Source organism: Hippopotamus amphibius, chromosome 1, assembly GCF_030028045.1.
Source record: "Hippopotamus amphibius kiboko isolate mHipAmp2 chromosome 1, mHipAmp2.hap2, whole genome shotgun sequence".
Lineage (NCBI taxonomy): Eukaryota > Metazoa > Chordata > Mammalia > Artiodactyla > Hippopotamidae > Hippopotamus > Hippopotamus amphibius.
Genome location: NC_080186.1, coordinates 34,252,812 through 34,274,324, shown reverse-complemented (window position 1 = coordinate 34,274,324; position 21,513 = coordinate 34,252,812). Strand labels below are relative to the sequence as shown.

The following is a 21,513-nucleotide window of genomic DNA, read 5'->3' as shown; positions in this document are numbered from 1 at the left end:
TTTCTGCCTTTGAGTGTTTTTATCAAGCAACAAATGGGAACATCCTATCCATCTTATGACTTGTACTACCATTTACTTCTTGATGATTCTCAAATTTATCTCCAACCCAGGCCTCTAAACCCATAAATCCAACTGTTTGCTGCACATTCATATATGGCTGTTCCAAAGTCCAAAGTCGTGTTGTCTCAAAAGCAGAACTCCTCTCTCTGGTTTGACACTGTGTCAAACCAGAAAATTAAGTCTCCCTTAATTTGTTCTCATACTCAGACCTCTGCCTATAGTACCTTCTTCCTCACTTCCTACACTCATTAATCCCCGAGTCCTGTTGATTCCCTCTCCTCTCAATTCCATCCACTTTCTCCATCTTCACAAACTCCATAACAATAACAGCCTCCTAACCGGTCTTGCTACCTTCATTCTGGTACCAACTATCTACTTTCCACACAGCAGGTAGAGTGATTTTTCTAAAGCACAAATCTGTTTGTGTCTCTCCCATGTTACTAAACCCTGCAGGAGTTTCCTATTGTCCAAACTCCCTGGTGCGAGCATTCCTGTTCCTTCATGGTCAGGTCCCTCACTACCTCTTCATTCTTATCATCTCCTTCCTCATTTCCTCTCTTCATACTCTATGCTATAGCAGCCCTGAGGTCACTTTTAGTTCCTCAAACAAATCAGCTTTTTCTTGCACATGTCGTATCTCCCCTGAAAGCTATTCTCCCATCTTTTTCCTTGGCCCTTGAACACTCATACTTCAGGACTCAATTTAAATTGTCACTTCCTTTAAGAATATTTTCTGGCTCATTAGCCTAGGCCAAAGCCCCTCCTTTGTGCTCCCATAGTATCCATTACTCCCTTGTTTAACTGTTTATCTCCCCCCATCAGGCAATATGGACCATAAGGATAGGACCTGTGTCCTATTTTGTAGCTTCAACATCTACCTACAGTACCTGGCACACAGTAGATACTCAATTTATTGCTGAATGTAATTGTGTAATGGATCTGAGATAAGTGGAGGCTGGGAAGTAGGGCACAGAAGATAAGCAAGCAGGGAAACAAGAGGAGAGAGGAAAACATACGACAGGTATGTATACTTCACTTCTCACAGTCCCAGTGATGGGAAGCAGTTTGGACCAAGTCATGGAAACAGGTGGCAGCAAGGAATTCTTTACAGAAAAGTCCAGTATCTTCTTCATGGCAAGGTTCTCCACCTCCAAATGAATTAAGGCCACAGCCTTACTCCCTGTGGCAAGTATCTCCGCCAATTATCCCAAATCAGCTGGCTGGATTTTTGTCAGCTTTGATTATTAATGTCAAATTTTTCTCTGAAAAGCACTCAGATTGGCCATCTCATCTCATCTCCGGTGCCACTTACTTAATCTAGACTTCTATCTCTTCATGTGTTGTGAATATCCAGATTAACTACTCTGTCTTTCCTCTCGAATTCATCCAATACAGAGTTACCAGGACTATCTCCCTCAAAAGCCCTATAACACTACTCTTGTGCTCAAAACTAGACGTTTCCCCCTGCAACAAACCTGCATGTTGTGACCTGGCTTCTTGGCTCTTTGCTCCTGTGAACACTGTCACACCTGTTCTCCACTATCTCTCAAGTATCTCTTTCCACTTCTGCAACTAGGTTTCATGACTGTGAACCTTGGACTTAGAGCTCACTCTAAACTTAAAACCAGTTTTTAAGAGGGCATAAAATTCGGGGGTCCCAAACTAGCAAAACAATCTCTTCTATTGTAGAACACTTATAAAGATAAAAACGTGGCTACACCCAGGTGATATTTTCTCAGTTCACAGACAAGGTATCCTTTAGTATGGTATATGTAAAAATTGACATCTATTGTTTCCTTTTGATGATCTACTTCTAGGCTTTTGCCCAGAAAAAATTTGATTGCATCTATTAGTATTTGTGCCAAAACACAGTAATGCATTTGTCTAAGTCTTAAAAGTTTCTGTGTAAGATACTTTTGGTGGAAAAGTAGAAATATAAGAGTTAGAGGGCAAGATTAACAACAGCAGCAGCAAAAAGGAAGGAAGGAAGGGAAGAAGGAAGGCAGGAAAAAAATTCTCAAAACAATTATCAGATATAATGTTAAATGAAAATAGCAAAAAAAAAACTTCTCTGCAAAGTATACTCTTAATTATGTAAAAAATACATATATATGTATGTGTACAGACAAAAGACAAGAAAGAAAAAGTAGGACATTAACATCTCTCCACGGTGGGAATTATGGGTTATTATAATCTCTTTATACTTTTCCATGCTTTCCAGATTTTCTAAAAAAGCATGTATTTATTTTTAAAAGCAGGAAAAAAAGTTTAAAAATGCGATAATATATCAAAAAAAACACAAAAAACAAACTATTTGGGGAATTCTTAGAACTAATTTTTCCATGCACATCATTTGGAAATGAATGTCAAATTCTTATAACAATCAAGCCAAATAAAATGTACCCCCCAAATAATTAAACTGACATGGGATTTTCTCAATTTACCAGAGTTCCTCTCTCTCTTCCTTTGGGCTTTGAATCTCTACTTCCAAAATTGGTACTTTAGACACAAGATCTTTACAGATATTTTCACTTGCAATTAAATTAGCAGCTTCACTTTTTCTCCCTACAGTAAAATGATTTAATTGCTCAAATTCTTGTGAAAGCTTCAAGACCTGTAAAGTTAAGTGAAAAGACAAATATTCTATTTTGCATACTCTTATGCATGACTGTGAAAAAAGTGTATTGATTCCATTAAATGCTTAAATAATTATTGGCTTAAATAATATAAACTGACATCCAAATTGAAGTCTCATTCCAATTTAATTTAACAATTTGCAGTTGTTACATAATCAAATCTGTTTTTACCATAGGCATAAGAGTGCGTAAGTCCACGGTTTTAAAAAAAGAGGAGGTATTTTTGGTCTCTGGGATTGGCTTCTCAGAGTGCTGTCTGGGGTTTTGTTCTATCTTTTAACAAGCAAAAGATGTAATGCACTATTAGAGCTTTTACATTATTATCACATATTTTTTTTCTCAAGTTCTGAGAGTACTTCGCTGATTCATAAAAGCAATAATATTGTTGTAAGAAAACATCAGAAAGAATATTATTATACATTACAGAGAACATATTTCTTCCAGTCTGCTCCTATTTGTCTGGGAACATCTGAACATGTAAAAGCTCCCAGGCTATTGTAGTGATTCTCAAACTTTAGCGAACAAGAGCATCACCTGAGGAGTTAAAAAACATGCAGTCTCACATCACCACCCCCTCCTGAGATTCAGATCAGTGGTCTGGGCTGGGAAATGGGAATCTGTACTTCAAATAAGTCTCCCCGGTAATTCTGGTGCAAGTGGATGCTTTAAGAATCACTGCTCTGCTGTGTGATTTGTCAAAACATTTGTTCAGGTTTTTGTTTTGTTTTGTTCTTTGACAAACAGATTCCTTTCCTCAAAGACTGCTCTTCATATCTTCATATAAAATGAAAGAAGGCCTCCAGAAGGCAGTAGAAAGGGTGGACAGGGACACTTCCGAGAATGGAAGGTGAATCCCCATCTGAATATTGCATGAAAACAGACAACAACCTGCCTGACTCCCATTCTGAGCCTCTCGGAAAACGCAAAATCTTTATAGTTACTGTGTCTGATTCTAAGAACACAATGGATTTAATTCTAAAGATCCGTTTAGGTTACTCTAAGGGATTCTTTTGGTCTCCTAGGCCTTTTCCATTTTCTGAAGAAAAACTACAGTGTGTGATGCAGGTTATAATCCCATGTGGACTACAGCCCCTTCAGCGGAGAAGCTTGGTCTTACACTGGGCCTTAGGAGGTGGGAAGATACGGGTAGGTGAAGAAGAGACGATAGCACATTTTAAGCACGATCAATATGGTCAAAGGCACAGTGTGGAACTGAGTATGAAGTGTTTGTGCCGAAGCGAGGAGGACGGTCTTACTGGAGCAGAGGCTGCAAGATGAAGAGCCAAGGAAACAAGACAAGACTGAGGACAGGGATCAGGTTATGAAGGCACCCAAAAGACAAGGATTTCCTTAATGAGCTTGCTTTACTTTTGTAAGCAGGAAAACAGATGCCAAAATGCTGCTTAATCACCGATTTTTGTAGTCACTATAGAAATTTAAACATTATACAGATAATAAATGTTAGTTTCTTAAGAAGTAAAAGAAAGCCAAACAGAATTTAGACTTGACATTCTAACAAACTGAGAACTGCTGAAGGTGGCTGAAGAGGAAGGTGACTCTGACACTAAGCGCTTTCTAGATATTCTGGATTCTCGCAGGACCAAATTGGTGGATATTGCAGGAGGGCAGCTTTGCTCTCTATCATGAAGAAAGGTAAATCCATAGGACCTTTCCTGGCACAGATGCTGTGGAATGGGATGAACTCCGTTCCTCAGGTTGCTCCCTACCAAAATTTTATCCTGGTTAGATAGCTCAGTCTCATAATCAAGTACCATCAAGTATTTAGTTGATTGTTCCACTTTATGCTTGAGGCCCAGAGTGGCGAGGACACAGCTTGGGCTGAAAATCACCAGGCAACTTGGTAGTCGTTTAATATCCCACGTCTGGTGTGCGTACCTGTAAACTGAGGAAGCTCGCCTACACGAACACACCCCCTTCTGTGGCCTAAATAAAACCACAGCCTATAAAACAGGGGCTTTAGTAAACACACAAAATACAATTTTTTTTAAGCCACTCTTAGCAAGACTATCTTTAAGTCTACAGCACTCTATGTTCTAAAGAGAAACTGGAAAATAATTAACAAATCAAACTTCAAAATTGCAATGTTTCATGTGTAAAAGTTTGATAGGAAACAATATATACAGTCTCAAAATACCTCCTCACAAGATATTTATTAACTGCAAAAGGAACAGTAATAACTTTACAGTGGAGAAATCTGGACAGATAGTACCTTATCCAGAGTAAATAGAACAAAAAGACATCCTTTTGTCTTCTGACTCAGTGCACCGAGAAGGATGCAACATCACTTCCGTAGTATTGCTGCCAAAATTACGTAACCTAAAGTACATTGTGAGGAAACATGAGAGAAACCCAAACTGAGGGACCTTCTTTGAGATAAATGATGTGTACTCTTCAAAAATAGCAAAGTCATGAACAACAAAGACAGGATGAGGAACTGTTGCAGATTCAAGGAGCTTTAGAGATGTGGCAATTAAATGCAATGTACAGTCCTGGGTTGGACCTTGGACTAGGAAAAAAATTGCCCTTTTGCTGTAAAGTGGGACAATTGGTGAAATTTGAATACAAGCTGCAGATTAGATAATAGTACTATATTAATATTAATTTCCTGATTTTGAGACTTGTACTGTGTTAAAAAGATGTCACTGCTTTTAGCAAACATACATGGAAACATTTGGGGCTAAAAGAATATTATGTCTCCAACTTACTCTCCCAGGGCTCAGGAAAAAAGTTTGTGTGTGTGTAAAGCAAGACAGAGAGGCGGATAAAGCACATGTTGTGTACTATGTCAACATTTGGAGGGGTAAAAGTATATACAAAGTCTTCATACTATCTTGCAACTTTTCTGTAAGTCTGAAATTACTTCAAAATAAAAAGTTTTTTAAAAGAGAGAGAAAACCAGATTACCAGGACGGTGATCTATATCTCTGGTTTTATATTATATTCTCACTTCATTTCATTCTCTATGCCAAGTTTTTTGACAATATTTTGAAAGACAAGATATTTCAGTTGTACATTGTGATGAAAACTCACCTTGCTGACAAGGTCCCACAAACAAAGCTGAGATGTAGGATGTGCCCTACATATCTATCCTCTCAGGCAGCAAACCCTATTTGCTGGACCTTTCCCTCCTTAGGTCACATACGATTGACATTTGAACTATGTCCCAATCCCTCGGCAACTTGCTCCCTGATTCAGGGTAACAACTTCACATAGGATAAATAAGGCTTTGATTTAGTCCTCCACTTCAAATGTAGTATTAAAATATAACCCAGTGTATTTTAACTGTTGTGTTCAAGCCTGTAGTCCTTCCCACCATTTTAATCAACATCAAGAGAGTGGCTGAGGAAGGGAATTTTTCAACCAGGAGCTGGTGGTAACCTAATAGGTAGGACTCTAGAAATCACACTACTGGCAAACTCGCCATTTAGTGTTGGACTAACCCTCGCCTGGCAGTGTCATTTTCACACTTGGGGAATGAACTGGGGTTGGGACATTTAAACATTTTTCTACTTCTAAGTATGAGCCTAATTTTCAGTAAAATTGGGAAAGATGCTTTGATTCTAAGTTTTAAAAGCTGAAGACATTTTAGTAAACCTCTGTTTTTTGCATTTTTTATTGTGGTAAAATACATAAAACAAAATATACCACCTTAATCATTTTTAAGTGTGCAGTGGAGTGGTATTAAACGTATCTACACTGTTGTGCAACCATCGCCACCACCCACCCCACTCTTTTCATCTTGTGAAACAAACTCTACCTATTAAATGACAACTCCTCAATTTTTCCCTCCCCATGGCTCCTGGCAACCAGCATTCTACTTCCTGTCTTTATGATTTTGACTACTCTAAGTACCTCCTATAAGTGGAATCATATAGTATTTGTCTTTTTGCGGCTGGCTTATTTCACTTAGCATCATGTCCTCAAGGTTCATCCTGGAGGTACATGTGGTAGCATACTGCAGAACTTCCTTTTGTTTTCAAGGCTGAATAATATTCCATTGTATGTGTATACCATGCTTTGCTTAATCATTCATTCACTGATGGACACTTGGGTTGCTTCCCCATTGTAGCTATTGTGAGTAATGCTGCTATGAACTAGTGTGTACAAATACCTGTTCAAGTCCCTGCTTTCAGTTCTTTTGCATATATACCCAGAAGTGGAATATGATAGTTCTATTTTTAAGTTCACCTTTTACATTATAATATGTGCTCTAAAAACTAAGCCATTGGGAAGTTTATTTAAAGTAAAAAATTCATAGATTAATCCTAAGAGTGAAGTACTAGCTGAAGTCTGAATATTTATCCTGAAATACAACCTGACTTATAGTCCACACTGTATGGCAATTTATTCTACAATAATAAAAGAAACTCCAGTTTCCAAGTCATCTCTTACTGAAATTAGTTTCCTTTTAAATCATCCCCATAAAAGATATGTCATACATCGAACATTTAAATACTTAATAATCCAGTCTCACCTTTGTTTCTAATTCAGAATTCTCTCTTTGTAGCAGGTCATGCGCTATTAAAAAATGGTCTCTGTCTCCTGCTGCCCCTGGAAGACTTTGAATTTCATTATAAAGGCATATAAGTTCTGACTTTGATTTTTGCAATTCCTGATTAAGAAATGACAATATTTAGTAGCATAAAATAAGACTTTCCATAGAAAAGATATACTATTGCTAAAAGGAATGTTTGAAATGATTCTGACAAATTTTTTGCTTTAAATATTTCAACCTATCCTCTGGCAGACAGACTCCTTTCTTAGTAGTTAAAGCAAAGATTCCTCAAGTCAATTAATTAAACGAAACATTCTTTTTCTAAATTTGCCTTTCTCTTTTAATCCCCTCCCTGCTCCAATTCTGAAAAAAGTACCCAGAAATTAAACACAAGGAAGCTCAAAGAGCCAAGGCAAGCTAGCCCAAGAGGAGCAGGCTCCCTCCTGCAGGGGCCAAAGTCTAGGCACGGGGGGTCTCCACTCGGAGCCTGGTAGTAAAAGCTGGTGCAAAATAAGGTAGTTCCAGAAGCTAGCAGCAAGCGGCCCAGAGGGGCTTTCTGCACAGGGGCACCCCTAACAGCTCCAGGCTGTGTAAGAAGTGGTGTGTTTGTTGGTCTTGTCAAACAGCTCCTTCCCATAGGCATCCAGGAGCTGGGCTCCGTGTGCCCTGCAGGAGGCCAAGCTGAAGGTCCAGGCTCTGGACAAGGCACCCAGGCAGCAGAAAGCAGCCCCTGGACTGGCCATGGCTATGGATGGCCACATGCCATAAACATTCCTAAATTTCTTTCATTTATAGGTTCAAAGACTGGGTTTCTAGCTATGCCTACATTATGCAACTCCTGCGTTAGTTATATTACCTGTTTTAAAACATATCTTTTTAAAGTTACCTTTTATAGGACAGGTGCTACGTGGTTTACCTTTAATCTTGTGACAACCCCATGAGGTAGAGTTATTGAAACTGAGGCTCAGAGAACTTAAGTGATCTCCTAAATCCATATAGCCAGGAAGTGGTAAATTGAGATTCAAACTGTCTGACTGACTTCAAACACTGTGTTCTTCACTACAAATTATGCTGTTTTACTTAATGCATATTCAGTGATGTAATCAACTAGAGTTTCCTCTAATCCTCTGATTTTTTTTTCCATATTCATGAGAGAAAACACTTTAGTTAGATGTAGATTTTTATCAAATTTCTGCATTGATGATATGGAATATGCAGTGTTTGACTGGTAGATGATGGGGCCTGAGAGCCCGGCCATGGTGCCCTATGAAGAGGACAGATGACATAAAATTTACTTTAGGAGAGGAGCTACTTGGTGTATTTCCAAAGGCTTGAGATTGGAGAGGGAGGAAAGTTGATGAGGAAGGCATTGGGCAAAAAGGAAAGAAGGTAGGGAGTGGCCACCCAAAACCATAACAAGAGGGCAGGTGGTATCAATGTCCTACCTCATTTCATGGAAAATTCCTACAGGTGATCAACATGGGATTTAGGGTGTTGTACTTGCTCTCACCCACCCTGCAGACTGATTGTCACCATCCTCTAAATTAGTGATCTAGACGTCCATGAACTCACTTCCAGGTCTCTCTTCCAAATATAGGCTGCTATGTCTCCTGATAGACCTTTCCAAGATGGTAGGACCAGCAGTTAAAAATGGAGAGACAAGTCCAGAACTCTATGACCACCATAATAATCAAATCCTTTCTACTTAAAGGACTCTTTTTGGCTAGTGTTGGAACTCAGCCTGGAGAAACAACAGTCACCCCATTGTTACTGATATAAATAATATTCTGTAACTACAATTTATTTTAAAATAAAAATTAATGATGACATGAAATCCCTAAATTACAAATGCAAAAAGAGGAAAATAACATCCTGAAAGGCAAAATACCTCACTTTCAACTTTCAAAGCCTTCTGCACAGTATTAAGATCAGACGTCAATTGCTTTTTCCTTTCTCTCTCTTCTGACAACTCACTTTCAAATATTTCAATTTTTTCTTGGCTCATTTTCAATATCTGCAAAAAGTATTTTACATAATTAATTCTATATACTATAATCATGTATACTATAAATTCTGATAATACTTTTCTGCCTAACTCAATTATAAAGTCATCTAAGGGAGAGACGAACCTGGGAAAAATAGTTTATGGCACCATAGCTCATAAGATAGGTTTTTCTCTCTAAGCCTGTTTTCTCGGCTGTGAAATGGAACTAATACTTATTCTATGTACATCATAGCTCTCAGAGTGGGAGCCAAATGTGATTTTGAAAGTATTCTGTAAGTTTTAAGCACCTACTAAATATGAGGAATCGTTGTGATCTTACCAAATCGGTAATAATAATAGTAACTGCAAAAATAATGACAGCAACTACTATTTATTCAGCGTTCACCATACGTCAGACATTACAGCACATGCTTCACATGCACTATCTAATTCTGTTTCCTAGGACCCCTATGAGATTAGAACTATGATCATATTCTTTTTACAGAGAACATAGGTGAGGTTCAGATAGATTAGGTAATTTGCCCAAGGTCACACAGTTAGCACTGGGATTCAAATCAAGGCTAATTTATAAGCCCTCACTCTTATTTTTATTTTATTTTAAGAAATTGAGGTATAATTGATACAGCACATTATATTAGTTTCAGGTGTACAACATAATGATTCAATATTTGCATATTTTGCAAAATGATCACCACAATACTTACCGTCCATCATCACATATAGTTGCAATTTTTCCCCTTGTGATTAGGACTTTCAAGATCCACTCTCCTAGCTACTTTCAAATATGTAATATAGTATTATTAATTATAGTCACCACGCTATACATTATATCCCTATGGATATTTTATAACTGGAAATTTGTGCTTTTTGACTTCTTTCACCCATTTTGCCCACTCCCAAACCTCTGCTTCAGGCAACAACCAACCTATTCTCTATGTCCATGATTTTTTTTTGTAAGATTCCACATGTAAGTGAGATCATATGGTATTTATCTCTCTCTGACTTATTTCACTTAGCATAGTTCCCTCAAAGTCCATCCATGTTGTTGCAGATGGCAAGATTTCGTTATTTTTTTAAATAAACAAATAAATAAATAAATTTATTTATTTATTTATTGGCTGTATTGGGTCTTCGTTGCTGCACACGAGCTTTCTCTAGTTACAGTGTGTGGGGGCTACTCTTCATTGTGGTGCATGGGCTCCTCACTGCGGTTGCTTCTCTTGTTGCAGAACATGGGCTCTAGGTGCGTGGGCTTCAGTAGTTGTGGCACACAGGCTCAACAGTTGTGGCTCATGGGCTCTAGAGTGCAGGCTCAATAGTTGCGGTGCACGGACTTAGTTGCTCTGTGGCAATGTGGGATCTTCCTGGAGCAGGGATCAAACCTGTGTCCCCTGAATTGGCAGGCAGTTTCTTAACCACTGCATCACCTAGGAAGTCCCAAGATTTCACTATTTTTTTAATGGCTGAATAATATTTCATTGTGTATATATACCACATTTCCTTTTTCCATTCATCCACTGATGGACACTTGGGGTGTTTTGTAAATAATGCTGCAATGAACATGGGGGTGCACATACCTTTTCAAATTAGTGTTTTTGTTTTCTTCAGATAAATATCCAGAAGCAGAATTGATGGATCATATGGTAGTTCTATTTTTAATTTTTTGAGAAATCTCCATACTGTGCTGCACCAATCTCCATAGTGACTGCACCAATTTACATTTCTACCGATAGTGCACAAGGGTTTCTTTTCTCTATATCTTCATCAACACTTATTTCATGTCTTTTTGATAATAGCCATTCTAACAGGTGTGAGGTGATATCTCATTGTGATTTTGATTCACATTTCCCCGGTGACTGATGATGTTGAGCATCTTTTCATGTGCCTGTTGGCCATCTGTATGTTTTCTTTGGAAAAATGTATATTCAGACTCTTGGCCCATTTTTTAATCAATTTTTTTTTTTTGTTATTGAACTGTATGAATTCTTCATATATTTTGGATATTAATCCCTTATCAGCGACTTCCCTGGTGGCACAGTAGTTAAGAACTCACCTGCCAATACAGGGGACACAGGTTCAATCCCTGGACTGGGAAGATCCCACATGCTGCGGAGCAACAAAGCCCGTGCGCCACAACTGCTGAGCTTGTGCTCTAGAGCCTGAGAGCCACAACTACTGAGCCCATGCACCTCAACTACTGAAACCCTCACGCCTAGAGCCCGTGCTCCACAACAAGAGAAGCCACTGCAATGAGAAGCCCGTGCATCACAACGAAGAGTAGCCCCTGCTCTCCGCAACTAGAGAAAGCCTGTGGGCAGCAACAAAGACCCAATGCAGCCAGTAATAAATAAATAAATAAATAAATAAATTTATTTATTTAAAAAAAACCCTTATCAGATATATGATTTGCAAATATTTTCTCCCATTTGGTAGACTACCTTTTCATTTTATTGATAGGTTCCTTTGCTGTGCAGAAGCTTCTTAGTTTGATAGAGTCCCACTTGTTTATCTTTGGTGTCAGAACCAAAAAATCATCACCAAGACTGATGTCAAGGAGTCTACTGTCTGTTTTCTTCTGGGAGTTTTATGGCTTTAGGACTTACATTCAAGTCTTTAATCCATCTTGAGTTAATTTTTGTGTATGATGTAAGGTAGTGCTCCAGTTCGATTCTTTTGCATGTAGCTGTTCAATTTTCCCAGCGCCATTTATTGACAAGACTATCCTTTCCCCATTGTATATTCTTGACTCCTCTGTCATAAATTAATTGACCATATATGTGTGGATTTACCTCTGGGCTCTCTATTCCGTTCCATTGATCTATGTGTCTGTTTTTATGCCAATACCATAGTGTTTTTATTACTACAGCTTTTTAATATAGTTTAAAATCAAAGAGCATAATGCCTCTGGCTTTGTTGTTCTTTCTCAAGATTGCTTTGGCTATTAAGGGTCCTCTGTGGTTCCATTCAAACTTGAGGATTGTTTGTTCTGTTTCCGTGAAAAATGCCATTGGAATTGTAATAGGGACTGCATTGAATCTGTACATTGCTTTGGATAGTGTGGACATTTCCACAACATTAATTCTTCCAATCCATGAGCATGGAATATCTTACCATTTATTTGTGTCTTTGATTTCTTTCAACAATGTCTTATAGTTTTCAGTGTATAGGTCTTACACCTCTTTTGTTAAATTTATTCCTAGGTATTTTATTCTTTTTGATGCAATTGTAAATGTGATTGTTTTCTTAATTTCTCTTTCTGATAGTTTGTTATTATGCAACAGATTTTCATATATTGATTTTGTATGCAACTTTATTGGATTTAATTTACTAGTTCCAACAGTTTTTTGGTGCAGTCTTTAGAGTTTTCTATATATACTATCATGCCATCTGCAACTAGTGACAGTTTTACTTCTTCTTTTCCAATTTGGATGACTTTTATTTCTTTTTCTTCTCTAATTGCTCTGGCTAAGACTTCAATACTATGTTGAATAAAAGTGGCAAGACTGGGCGTACTTTTCTTATTCTTGATCTTAGCGGAAAAAGCTTTCAGCTTTTCACTGTTCAGTATGATATAAACTGTGGTCTTGTTATATATAGCATTTATTATGTTGAGGTACATTCCCTCTATATCCACTTTGTTGAGAGTTTCTATCATAAATGAATGTTGAATTTTTTCAAAAGCTTTTTCTGCACTTATTGATGCATCGTATAATTTTTATCCCTCATTTTGTTAATGTGATGCATCACATTGATTGATTTACAGATGTTGAACCATCCTTGCATCCTTGGAATGAATCCTACTTGGTCATGGAGTATGATCCTTTTAATGCATTGCTGAATTCAGTTTGCTAACATTTTGTTGAGGATATTTGCATCCATGTTCATGAGGGAAATTGGACTGTAATTTTCTTTTCTTGTGGTACCTTGTCTGGTTTTGGTAACAGGGTAATGCTGGCTTCATAAAATGAATTTGAAGGTGTTCCTCCCTCTTCTATTTTTTGGAAGAGTTTGAGAAAGCTTGGTATTAATTCTTATTTGAATGTTTGGGAGAATTCACCTGTGAAACTGTCTAGCCCTTACTTTTAATATCTACTTTATTCAGACTTGCCAAAGTGTATTTTCTTTTGTGTACAAAGACCTATTAGGAACTTAACTTGAGGTTAAAATGCAGCTTAGTGAATACAGAGTGAGAATCGAGAGAATTTCCGTAATATTGCCATGAAGCTGCAGACTCTTCTGCACTGGCAGAGCAAACCTGTCAAGTGAACTAAGTACATATTTGGACTGGCCAGTCAGGGAGCAGTATGAACTTGACAAGTCTATACTCTCTAACTTGGAATCGCAGAATGATATGTCAGAAAAGAGTCCTACCAGACCTGTCCTACTATTTACCAACAGTGGGACCCTGAGCTAGTTATCTAACTTTTCTTAGTCTCAGTTTCCTCCTCTGAAAAATAGAGATAATGATGCCTAGGCATACATGAGCACCTCGATTATAAAAAGTGTCTATAAATGGCAGTTTATATTATTATCGGATTGTTCAGAATTTTCACATTTACTCTTTAGTTGGACAACACCTTTAAATCATCCTTACAATTTCAACATACTAGTTTATCTTAAATACATTTTTAATGGGATCCTTCCTGAATGACTAATTCTGGAAGGTTTTCTGTAACCACTGATCACAATCATAGGATGTAATTTACCATACCTTCTGCCTATTTTCAGTAATTCTTAAGCATTCTTATGGAATCTGCTTCATCTGTATTAGAAAATGTAATTGAAAAAATGATCTTTTTATTTCTTACCTCATTCAAATCTTGTACTTTCACTGTCTCTTGACCTTTCATACTGGTTTCTCGTCTGTCTTCCTATATTACTGATAATTCAGGCTCTAAGAGGGAACTCTTAATCCAAGTAAACCATCAGTTAGCATAAATACATATATGTGTTATTTTAAAAAAATACTGAAAAGATAAGCTACATTTTTTAAGTGTCTTTTCTGGAAGCTACACCCCTGAAATATCCTCTACCAACAAGTTTCACCTTTTGTCTGGTCTTGGATCCTTTGGAGAGTTGCTTTATTATATATTTGAGCCCTTGCTCTGTTTGGCAGCTTAACCAAAGGGAACAAGTACTATTAGAAAAACATACTCCACAATCCTGATGATTCTGAATTAATCAAGCTGATAATTTACCTTATTTTTTTAACTTTTCAAAAGTAATTTGTTATTGTTGATTGGCCTAGTAACAAAATTAAATGCAAAGGAGGTTTATGAGTATTTAGATGTAATTCAGAAACAGAAGACACCAACATTAATATTACTTATTACTTTTATTCAGAATTAGGTTTCAAAAGAAACTTCAATTTGAAGTTTTTAATTTAATTCAGAGATAAAAATATTCCTTTACTTGGGCTGAAGAAAGGAAAGAGTTGATTCACCAAAGATTTTTACCTAATTAAACTTGACGGAAAGTATTCTGGAGTTTGCTTATATTTCTAGGTTCATAACTTACTGCCAGGTGTGTATTAATTTAACCTACTGATTAAAAAAATAAATTCATTAATTTGGTAAAGTTGGTTATCAATAGTTTACCTTTCTCATGTTTAATATCAATAAAACAGAAATAGCAATCCCAAATTGAGGAGGTGGAAAAAATGGGTAATGCTACTAGAAAAACAGATGCTAAAATTCAAGGGTAACTTTTACACATCCTCCTGTCCAGCAGCATGGACAAAAAACCTACTTAAGAATCATGTTGACTTCTTAGCAGCAGTGCACAAGGATACAGGGAAGGATATATTTTTCCCCTGGATCAGCTTCTCCCTCTACATCAGCTGCCATCTGCACCGGCAAACATTTCTGCACATCCACGTGTGACAAGCTGATGTGTTCAACACTCAAGACAAGGGTCTACTGACACCACCTGAGATGCCCCAGTGCCAAGTGCAGGAAATGTTTCAACTCTTAAAAATGAAAAATCCCATTTCTTTCGTTTTCTCAGAACAAGAATCTCATGTATTTTAATGCTATAACTTTTAAGAGATAGCTTTTCAAAAGAATATATACTTGAAATTTACCATAATTTGTGGCATACTAAATATAGTCACGCACTTAGGCAATTCTATGTACTTCAGGAGACAGATGATCAAAGTTTAAAGCAGAAACACGCAGGAAAGGGGCCACAATAACGTGAGACACGAGCAATGGGACATAGAGACCTCTAGGCAGCTGAAGGAAGCCTCCTACCTCACCTGTCAGCCAGCAGTAAGCAAAGAGGAGGACTAACAGACTTCTAGGGAATCGCCTCATTGGCACGGGGTTGGCGCCAACAACTCTGGAGAACAGTGTTTAACAGCTCAGAATTTTCCACTTTCAATGTTCTACTATCTGAAAGGTGGGGGCCATCTGATACTCTGAACCAAATTGTGCCTCCCAGGCACCATATGACAAGAGTTACTGCCATCCCCCCGTGTGCTTGTGTTGTGCTGTCCTCTCTCACGGGCACAGTTAAATGAGATGGTGGATGCAGGCCCTGTAGAGAATAAAACACTGCCCGGTCATCACCTCCTGATAGAGACGGTTTAAAACGTGCTCAGTGCTTGGCATGCTGTAACCCCCATGAGTTATAATATGTTCTCTCTATGAATCCTCACGAGAGTTGGTAAGATGTAGAAAATGAGCTCTAGGGCCAGACAAACCTGGATCAATTCCTGGCTCTGACTTTGGTCAAGTTCCTACTTACCTTGGGGAGGGCTGTTATAGGTATAATACAAGATTATGCTTGTAAAACAAAATCATGGCATACAACAAATGCTCAATATATCATGACTATTGTTATTCCCACCAGATACCTAGCATTTCTTCTATTTTAAGCATTTTCTCTGAGAACATGGATACTAGCATCACTAAGATGGCCTATTTAATGGTAAATCTGTCTGCATATAAAAATGGGTAAAGAATATAGTCATATATTGAGGAGTCTGCTTGATTTAAGGGACAGGTTTTCTAAATTATTTGCTTTTTTGACTCCCCTCTTCCTTTTATTTTTAAAAGAATTCTTATGGGGAAACTGTCTACAGAGCGCCCACAAGTGGAGGTTCTCTGGTTGATGTGGAGGCAGAAGACCTAGAGATCTGCATCTGTACAGCGAGAATCCCTGAAGCACAGTTTGGAAGTTGCAGTGGGAAAAACATGGGTTTTGTAGTTAGTTGAAATTTTAAATCCTGACTTCCACATTTGTGCATTTGTGATCTTGGTTTCCTCATCTGTAAAGCAGGGTGAATGATACCTACCTCTCCAAATTTCTGTTAACATTAAATGAGTTATGTCAACTCCCCATCCAGCAGAGTCATTACAACATTATAGGCACTTAAATCTTACTGTCTATCCTTTTACTTACTTTTTGTAGGATACAGAAAATAAAGAACTTAGAGGTCAGGAATAATTGCATGAGACACCCAAGTACCTGTCTAAAAGCTGAAGATCCATGACAAGGGAAGCATGGCACTAGGTCAAGATCTGGAAATGAGCTCATGGGAAAGGGCCATTACTCTTCCCCTACTGGTTACAGCACTCAGTTCACTTAATTCCTCTACTGAGAATGACCCTTTACTTAATACTTATTGATATCACCATCACCCGGCTGCTAAACACAATCAAGGAAGCTTGAGGTTTTTCTTCATGAATGATTAATAGAGAACTTTGAAGGCAAAAATTTATTTATAGTTACATCCTCTTTCCTCAGGAAATGACTTTAAAAAATCATTTAAGTATAATTGACTACTTATTCATTGAGTACCTTTTCTAGTTTTAAAGACTTCTACTTTAAAGAGAAGAAACATTTACTTACAATGTTCCTCATTACCTCATTCCAGCTGGCTCTATGTGGGATGAAGTAAGTGAAAGGGTCAGTGAGAGGCAATATAAAGGCTTATTATTTTAGAAATCCACACACATTTCAAGTCTTGATGACAAGGAAAAGAAAACTGGTTTCTATCACAGCCTAGAGGATTGAGATTAGACACAGAAAAAAATTTCTGACACTTACAAGGATGAGTCCAAAATTATCTGCACTCTGGCTATAGAATTTATTTTAATTAACTTTTAGAAAAGACAAATACATCATTTTTTGACACAATCTCCTTGCTTTTCAATACACTTTGTCCATCTATCAACAAGCTTTCGTATTCCCTCATTAAAAATGTTTTAGGCTGAGCTGCGAGCCATGAATGCACTGCTGTCTTCACTTCTTCATCAGAAGTGAATCTTCACCCTTGTAGGGCTGCTTTCAGGGGACCAAACAGGTGAAAGTCTGATGGAGCAAGATCAGGACTATAGGGAGGATGCTTTAAGACCTCAAAACAAAGTTTTTGCAGAGTGTCCACAGTGTGAGCAGAATTGTGCAGACATGCATTGTCATGCAAGATCACAATGCCCTTGGATAGCAGTTCTCTGCATTTAATCCAAAGTTTAGGCTTCAGGTCTTCAATAAGCATCTCACTGTAATGAGCACTGTTGATTGTTGAACCTTTTTCCTGATAATGTTCCAATACTGGCCCCTGAGAATCCCAGAAAACAGAATCATTTCACGTGTATGCTCAATGTTGTCATCAGCTGTGGATGTGGACGGGCTTCCAGCTCCTTTTTGATGGCTAACACTTGTGTGACCTTCCCTGAACTTCTCTATCCATTCATACACACTTCTTTGTGACAAAACACTTTCTCCATACCACACATGAAGTCTTTGATAAATAACGGCACCAGGTATACCCTCAGACCACTAAAAACAAATCACTGCATGCTGCTCTTCTTTCATGCAAATCACAAGTGGGGCAACCATTTTTTGCTCTCACCACGGTTACCAATGAACTGATGTAACGCATTCACACCTGCACAGCAGTGACTGGGGAGACAGAAGCCTTAAATGGAAAGCACTGAGAAGACAGTGTGGCCAACAGAAGTTTTAATATAACCGAAGTGCAGATAATTTTTGACTCACCCTCATAATATTAAACATTAGGGAGAAAAACTATATGATCGTCTTTTCTGAATATCTTTTAAAATAAGGTAGATGCTCATTTATCCAGAATGTCATAGACAACATCTATCATACAGGAAGGGTGATCAACCAGTTATTCTACAAAGATCTTCTCTATTGTCAAGAATTCTATGATACAGAGGGCCACAAGGTGTCATATCTCCTTCAAGAAAGTACTTGCCACATTCTTCCCAGGCAGCCTCCAGTGAATGACTGGTCATGGTGAGGATATTAAAGCCTGGCCATTTCTGGCCGTTTCCTCTACAGGTTATCATTGTGCCAAAGCTGCCTGTTGGTCTGGGTGAGACTTCTCAGAGCTGAAATACAGTCTGAGGCTCTTCTTATCCAATTTTCCTTCCTTCTCTCTCTTCTTTAACAGATGTCAGAACTGCATCATGACCTGAAAGTTCTGCCTGCCCATGTCTACTCCTTCTTTTTATCCTTCACAGGCACCACCCCAAACAACTCTCTTGCAATTCTAAGTTCATCTTTGTGCCTGGTTCCCAGAGCAGCCTCCTTCAGGTGGATTTATGGATGACAGAACAAGGAATGGGCCACAATCATGGTCACCATCAAAAACAAAAGAAAATGATGACTTGATTAAAGACATAAATATAAATATCCAAGAAGCTCAGTGAACTGCAAGAAGGATGAACTCAAAGAGACCCACCCTGAGGCACAGTATAATCAAATTATTGAAAGACAGAGACAGAAATAAACTTTATGGACTTCCTAGGTGGCACAGTGGTAAAGAATCCACCTGCCAATGCAAGGGACATGGGTTCGAGCCCTGCCCTGGGAAGATTCCACATGCCACGGAGCAACTAAGCCCGTGCACCACAACTATTGAGCCTGTGCTCTAAAGCCTGTGAGCCACAACTACTGAGCCCATGTGCTGCAACTATTGAAGCCCAAGCGCCTAGGGCCCGTGCTCCACAACAAGAGAAGCCACTGCAATCAGGAGCCTGCACACCACAATGAAGAGTAGCCCCTGCTCACAGCAACTAGAGAAAGCCCATGTGCAGCAACGAAGACCCAACACAGCCAATAAATAAAATAAATAAATAAATTTTTTAAAAAAAGCAATAAACTTTAAAGCAGCAAGAGAGAAGTGACTCATCACTTTCAGGGGATCCTCAATAAGATTACCAGCAGACTCCTCATCAGAAACTTTGGATGCCAGAAAGCAGTGGGCAGATATATTCAAAATGCTAAAAGAAAAAAAAAACCTGTCAACCAAGAATCCTATATCCAGCAAAACTGTCCTTTCAAGACTGAGGAAGAAATTAAGACATTCACAGATCAACAAAAGCTGAGGGAGTTTGTTACCACCAGACCCACCCTATGAGAAATCCTAAAGGGACTCTTGCAGGGTGAAATCAAAGGATACTAGACAGTAACTCAAAGCCATATGAAAAGATAAAAATCTCAGTAAAGGTAAACACATGAACAATTATAAAAGCTAGCATTATTGTCACAATGGTTTGAAACTCCACTTTTTGTTTTCTATCTGAATTAGAAGACAAAGATTGTATTAAAATTATGATTACTCTAAAAGCTAGGACTATTGTAACTTTGGTTTCTAGTTTCACATTGTTTTCTGCATAATTTAAGAGAGTAATGCATTTAAAAAAGCAATCATTAGTTCATATTTTTGGACACACAAGATACAAGAATGTAATTTTGTGACATCAGTAACTGAAAAGGATGGGGGCAGAGCTGTAAATAAGCAGAGTTTTACATATTATTGAAGCTAAGTTGGCATAAACTCAAATTAGAGTGTTATAACTTTAGCATATGAAATGTAATCCCTATGGTAACCACAAAGAAAATAGTTATAGAATATACTCAAAAGGAAATGAAAGGGACTTAAAGTATTTCATTACCAAAAAATCAACTACATACAAGAGACACAGTAATGCAGGAAATGGAGGACAAAAAGCAATAAGATGGAGAGAAGCAAATGGCAAAAAGACAGCAGTAAGTCTTAGTTTAATAATTACTTTAAATATAAAAGGATTGGTGTCTCTAATCAAAAGACAGAGATTGACAGAATGGATAAAAACAAAACAGGATTCAACTACATACTGTCTATAAGAGATTCACTTTAGATCCAAAGACACAAAGAGGTTAAAAGTGAAAGGATGAAAAAATTTTCCATGCTAATAACAATCAAAAGAGAGCAGGGTTGGCTAAACTAATATCAGATGAAATAGACTTTAAATCAAAAAGGTTACAAGTGGGACTTCCTAGGTGGTGCAGTGGTTAAGAATCTGCCTGCCAATTCAGGGAACATGGGTGCGAGGGTTCAATCCCTGCTCCAGGAATATCCCACATGCCATGGAGCAACTAAGCCTGTGTGCCACAACTACTGAGCCTGTGCTCTAGAGCCCATGAGCAACAACTATTGAGCCCACGTGCAGCAACCACTGAAGCCCATGCACCTAGAGCCCGTGCTCCACAACAAGAGAAGCCACAGTAATGAGGAGCCTGCGCACCACAATGAAGAGTAGCCCCCGCAACTAGAGAAAACCCATGTGCAGCAATGAATACCCAATGCAGCCAATAAATAAATTTATAAAAAAAAAAGAAGAAATAAACGTTTCTACAATAAGAGTTGGGTACTTCAATACCCTGCTCTCAATAATAGATAGAACAACCAGATATAAGATAAGTAAGGAAGCAGAGGACTTGAACAACATAGTAATTTAATAAGATCTAACAGACATATATAGGTCTACTCAACACCAATATAATACTCATTATTCTGAAGTGCATACAGGACATTCTCCAGGATAGACCAGCTCTTAGGCCATGAACTAAGTCTTAAATGTATTTTAAAAAACAGGTATCATAAAAGACCACAATAAGGTGGAGTTAGAAATTAATAACAGAAGGAAAATGGGAAAATTCACATATTTGTGGAAATCTAAACAACATGCTCTTAATCAACAAATGGACCAAAGAAGAAATCACAAGAGAAATAAGGAAATACTTAGAGATGAATAAAAATGAAGGCACAACATACCAAAACTTACAGGATGCAATAAAAGCAGTACTAAGGGGGAATTTTAAGCTACAGATGCCTATGTTGATGAACAAGAGTGACTTCAAATCAACAACCTAACTTTACAATTTAAGAAACTAGGTTGCTTCCATGTCCTGGCTATTGTAAATAGTGCTGCAATGAACATTGTGGCACATGTTTAACTTAGGGAGATCAACTTGATGATGGGTGATGACTTAGAGGGCTG

At 37.9% G+C, this 21,513-nt stretch overlaps 1 protein-coding gene and 1 pseudogene across 2 annotated transcripts in view; both read right to left on the bottom strand.

Annotated features, from left to right (window-relative positions):
• The window catches only part of CCDC30 (coiled-coil domain containing 30), a 125,659-nt gene that overhangs the window by 57,265 nt on the left and 46,881 nt on the right, over positions 1-21,513 (bottom strand). Inside the window, exons 11-12 of one of the 2 annotated variants that reach the window (XM_057707378.1) lie at positions 9,101-9,226; positions 7,192-7,329 (exon numbers count right to left, since the gene is read on the bottom strand). The exons of the other annotated variant lie outside the window; for it this stretch is intronic. Coding sequence (XP_057563361.1) covers positions 7,192-7,329; positions 9,101-9,226 — 264 coding nt within the window. The remainder of the gene's footprint in view (positions 1-7,191; positions 7,330-9,100; positions 9,227-21,513) is intronic. 2 annotated transcript variants of the gene reach the window in all.
• LOC130835697 (transmembrane protein 256-like) lies at positions 7,612-7,955 on the bottom strand (annotated as a pseudogene).